Source organism: Dichomitus squalens, assembly GCF_000275845.1.
Source record: "Dichomitus squalens LYAD-421 SS1 unplaced genomic scaffold DICSQscaffold_167, whole genome shotgun sequence".
NCBI classification, from domain to species: domain Eukaryota; kingdom Fungi; phylum Basidiomycota; class Agaricomycetes; order Polyporales; family Polyporaceae; genus Dichomitus; species Dichomitus squalens.
Window position 1 is genome coordinate 1 of NW_006767049.1, and position 5,021 is coordinate 5,021.

The 5,021-nt window shown below is 56.3% G+C and overlaps 2 protein-coding genes across 2 annotated transcripts; both read right to left on the reverse strand.

The window, feature by feature from the left end:
- Positions 1-78: 78 nt before the first annotated feature.
- On the reverse strand, positions 79-2,462 carry DICSQDRAFT_175790 (uncharacterized protein; the record flags this gene model as incomplete). Its single annotated transcript, XM_007371663.1, has 9 exons — positions 79-88; positions 154-1,118; positions 1,184-1,375; positions 1,424-1,474; positions 1,528-1,551; positions 1,603-1,674; positions 1,725-1,868; positions 1,917-2,084; positions 2,142-2,462. The coding sequence occupies 9 exons, from the start codon at positions 2,460-2,462 to the stop codon at positions 79-81; spliced, it is 1,947 nt and encodes a 648-aa protein (XP_007371725.1).
- A 585-nt stretch (positions 2,463-3,047) lies between these two features.
- Positions 3,048-4,846, reverse strand: DICSQDRAFT_175791 (uncharacterized protein; the record flags this gene model as incomplete). The annotated part of the gene is made up of 9 exons (XM_007371664.1): positions 3,048-3,144; positions 3,210-3,347; positions 3,406-3,546; positions 3,610-3,792; positions 3,843-4,170; positions 4,221-4,259; positions 4,323-4,447; positions 4,499-4,621; positions 4,677-4,846. The coding sequence occupies 9 exons, from the start codon at positions 4,844-4,846 to the stop codon at positions 3,048-3,050; spliced, it is 1,344 nt and encodes a 447-aa protein (XP_007371726.1).
- Between the last annotated feature and the right edge of the window lie 175 nt (positions 4,847-5,021).

The window sequence follows — 5,021 nt, forward strand, 5'->3', positions numbered from 1 at the left end:
TCACCGTCCGAATCTTCCTCGCTCCCGTCGTCCGCTACCTTGGCTTCGTTGCCTGCTCGATTCTCTAAAGCGTTCGAACTACTTGCGCCTGCGTTCCTGCCCAGGTGATGTCAGTGTCGGCACAAACGCCCAGATATTCGAGGAACTGCGTACTTGTTTCGCGTGTTCGTGTCGGAAGGCGACTCTTCATGCTTGTCCTTCCCCGATCCCGACGATGGCGAGGGGAGAAGTGCCATCAAATCGGCCACGGTCCCCGTCTCCTCGTGGAACTTGGTCACAGTCGCAACAACTTTCGCGCGAGCATCGGGAGGAAGCGCGTCAACATGGGCCCTCAGCTGGATGACACTGCGAATAAGAGGGCCGTATATGTCAGAGACAGCGGGTCCGTTCGAGGAAGGCAATGGCGTGTCCGCCGGACGCTCCGGTGTCACCGGCGCATCGGAGTCCTCGTAGTCGGTGTCGTACGGAGCCTTAGTGTCGTCTGTACATTCGAGGGGTGGCTTCCAAGGACCACTACACGGGTTCCTGTTCCGTGCGCGAGGAATGTCATCATTCTCGGGAAGATCGTTGCGTGCGCGATTCCTCGGAAGAAGCGACTGTCCAATCGGGGATAGCGACTTCTCATCCGCCCCGGGGGTGCCTGGAACATACCGCGGCTCATCGAGGGTCGCCTCCTTCGCCAGCTCAGAGACTGTCGGAGAGATGTCGTAGACGTCGGATTTATCAGGAGGCATAGGGCTCGCGTCGTCTTCATCGGGGTGGAAGACATCTGCAGAAGCTTCGCGGGGGGACTGGAGCTGCGAAGTCTGACGCGAGGGCTTCTTTGGGGTCGACGTGAACGTGACGAATGGGATCGTTTTGACAAGGGCGAACACCTTCTTTGTAGTCGCAGGGACGTGGTTCTCTTTATTGCTGGATTCCAGGGTGCTGTCGCTCATGCGGTGACGTTCACGCCCGGCGGGCTCGTCGTCGGATAGGGAAAGAACGGAATCGTGGCGCTCATGCTCTGCGGGCTCGTCGTCGGATAGGGAAAGTACGGAATCGTGGCGCTCCCGTTTAACAACCACCGTAGGCTCTTCTGTCGAGCTAATTGATATGCAGCTCATTGATCGCTTGCGCTGCGTCGTTTGCATCTTCGGTCAGCGTTGTAGATAGCGGGGACTTTCAAATTTGAATCACTTACGGGCATGATCGGCGCCGACGGTTTCTCCGCGACCTGCGAAGACGCGTTCCTGACAGGTCCGGAAGCAGAGGTGGTATTGCCAATGGCGGTAGCAGACGTGGGACGTCTAGCAGCAGGAGACGGGGTAGACGGTTCTGGCGACTGTTCTGGAGACGACATATCCTGCCGTGAGATGACAACGTTGTTTGTACCCTAACTTGTGTCAGCCTGAGGTTGATGAGATCCAATTATTGTACATACCTTTAACGTCTGGATGAACTTGTTGTGTCGCATCTGATCAAGCTCGTCGGTCTGTCACACATGTGTGAGCACACCAGAATCACGGAAGGCTTATAAGAACTTACAGCTTCCTGCTGCAACTGGGCGGCCTGTCGCCAATCAATACCAGCGCAATTCCTTTGTGAATCACCCAAACATACCTTCCGTTTCGCGGTCAGTCCTTGTGACGTTGACTTCGTGGTGTCGAATGCCGCAGGCGCTGTCCTTGAACCCTGCTAGTGATATGAGTGCGTCGTTTGTTTGGTAAGTGGCAATTACGAACCGAAGGACCAGCTTCGTCGGAAGCACCTTGACGCGGTTCATACTGCGCCACCTCCTGTGCATAGAGGCTTTGAGCGTAGGCATGGTCGCTCTCGAGCTGTTCCGGAGACGTCGATGTGCCCAGAGAGCCAACAGCACTGTCAATCTGCTCCCTGTCAGCGCTCAGCTTCATGATAGCTGTTCGAAGACGAACCTTGCTCCCGAGAGTTGACGGAGATGAATCGTTGGCGGCACCTTTGGCATCGAGATCGCGCACAGCCTTTATCTTATGCTTCAGCCAGTCTGGCACAGGCGGCTGATTCGGGCGAACCCAGTTCGGGCATGATACTCGGATATCAGTGCCAGGTTCTTGGATGCTACCCTGGCACTGGTCTTCGATGAGCAATGGTATACGCCGCAATAGCGAAGTAACACCAACCTTGTACAGCCATACTCCGGCGCACCTCTCTGCGTAGCCCGTGCGCGCCACCCATCGCCCGACGGTATTGCACTTGACGCATTTCAAGCTATGGGTCTGGTCGAAGTCGTAGGGCAGGCGTGTCTCGCGTTTGAGCTCGCAAGTTTGCCGCAGTTTGTCGCTGTACTGGCTACGGCTGGGAGTAGCCGGCGCTGTGAGGCGATCGCCCCCTCGACGACGTTGTGCCTTCGGGGTCTTGTACTCGCCCCCTGGCCGAGCTCGCGGCCGCGACGTCTTCTTCTTTTTGTGACTATCCACACGAGACGACTTGCGGGTCCCCATGCCGAAGGAAGACGATGGTGTTCGAAGAGTGAGACGTAAGGGAGACGCAGACGGAGCGACCGCGGTGGGGGTCGATAAGGGAGTCCACCGACGGGTGGTGGCAGCTTATCTCGTCAGATATAAGAGGCGTTCGTGGCCGGAGTGAAGAATGTGAATACGCGCTGACCTGGGGTCCTGACAGAGGTGGATCGGTTACTGACCAACCGGACAATGTCATCAGAATTGCAACACCTGTCGAGAATGTGGAACGTTAGATACTGGGCCGAAGAAACGGTACGACAGGCACTTACTTCGGCATGACGGGCCCATGTTTAAGACGTTCGATCCAGGGCAATCGGAGGCGTCGGTATTTGCTGTCCACCTTTGATCAGGTTCACGCAATTTAGGTTCACGCAATCTCCATATTGGCACTCGCACAACCTCAAGATCCGAGGTAAAGCGAGTTTTCCGTGGCGACGAGTCACAATCTCCGAGTATTCGGCCGTTTCTTTTGCCGCGTACGTTACATGTGTTTAGAAGACGAACAACCATAACTGTTTGGGCGCGTCCGACGCCGTAATCTACGAGGAACGAATTGTTCCGTGATCAGGCCCGTCTAGTCTTCTTCCCTGTGCCTTTGCTGTCTGCATCCTCGCGGGTTCGCTTCTTGGTAGCGTTAAGTTTCTTCGCCGCAGACATGTCTCTGGCCCGATGATCGTCGTTAGCTGCACTCGCAGTTATGATCCATTGGGAAACGGAGCAACTTACGGGCTCTCTTCCAGTGAACGTGCAGTGGGCACTCTGACCCGGCCCGAGCGAGTCACGACGCGAACAGATGCCTTCTTGGCCCCATCATGGTGTGACACAGGCGATGCCCCCTTCGCGGCGTTTTGAAGGGACTCGTCGCTGTGAAAAGTACGTTAGAGCACTGTACACAACCTCACATACGACGTTAGCAGTTTACCCTGCAGGTGCAGACAACGCCTCGTTGGTCTTCTTCACCTTCGGACGTGGTCTGACCGATTTCTTCGCGGGCTCCGTCGCAGCTAGGGCCTTCGTTATGGCTTCGTTCACTGTTAATGGTGAAGTGACGGCCGCCCCGGAACTTCAAGGGCTTATGTTCAGTGCTCTAAGTTCATATTCGTAGAATCGACACGCAGACACTTACGTAGCGGTGTCGAGTCCTCGCCTCTTGCCCCGCGTCGACTGCTGAGCGGTTGATTTCTGGTTCAGTGGCTTCGCAGGGGGCTCTACAGGTGGGTTGCCAGTGACTGATCTAGACTGCTTCGCCTCGTACAACATCTTGGGCTTGCTACTTTTCGTCGCCTTGTGAGCCTGGCCTACCTCCACACTACAACTAACGTAAGCCACATCCTACACAACATTTAGCAACATACGTACGCTGGCAGCTTGGGCACAATAGTGGCGGTCTGTACGACGACGTCGCCGCCAACTTTCTTCTGTATATCCTTCTCTAACTCTGCGGCTAGATCGTCGTCGCCGTCGCTAGAGAAGGTCTCGTCAAAGGGATTGAACTGGTTGTTCGCCGCACTCTTGGGGGTGGAAATCGAAGTGTCTGCCCGTTTGGCCGCGTCTGTAGCCGCCAAGGCGACGGCTGCGCGCTCCGGGACAGGATCTCCCACCTTTCCCGGAGAAAGCACCGGGGGCTGCTTGGGACTGACATTGCCCGTCACTGCAGATAGAGAGATGGAAGGACCACTCCCAGCGCCTGCCATAGCGACATGAGTATGAGTATGTCTTCGAAAACTGCCACATTACCTGTTGACAACGACAACAAAGGCTTGGCGGCTTGAGGCGCTATGGACGGCCAACAATGTTAAGATTAATACTGTTGAGCATGAGTGAAATCGAGATGCGTACCGTCGAAGATGTCCAGCACCCAAGATTGGATGATACCGTCGATGAACGCTGGCGTACACTGGAACTCTCGTGCAAATCGCTCTTGCAACGTCAGCCCGTGCCGGTCCTTGCCCGTCTTGGCGCCCCTGCAAGAATATCAGTGGAATACAACGTGCACCAGGCAAGCGGCAACATACGAGTGATAGACGGGTTGGCCGTTGGCGTCCAACCCACCCATCGCACACCATCCGACCCATCCGGACTGACTTTGCCAAGTCTTCATCACGGTGTGCATATAGCTCGTCATCTCCGCGGCATGCCTGTAGAAAGAGGAGTGAGTATCGGATACAATTGACCCGCACGCGGGGTACCTACTTGGCCCGACGAAGCTCGCTCTGCTCTGCGGAAAGGCGCTCCGAATTCTTGGAAGCGGCTTGAAATTTGAAGCGGTCGAGGTCGGCAGCAGGGAGCGATCGGTACGCCTGACTGAGGTTGGCGTTCCACTCGCTCATCTTAGTGCTCAGCGGGGTGTTGTTGGATGCCATCCTGGGTCTGGCGGGATGGTCGCTGGCTTGGAATTCGCGATACGCGCTGGTGGGAGGTATCAACGTCGAGAGGACTTTACGAGCCGGGATGTTTGTTGGCGGCTCATCGTCGACGTCCTCGCTCGGGCGACGGCGCCGACTGGAGTTCTGGCTGCGACGCTTAAGGACCCCGAGG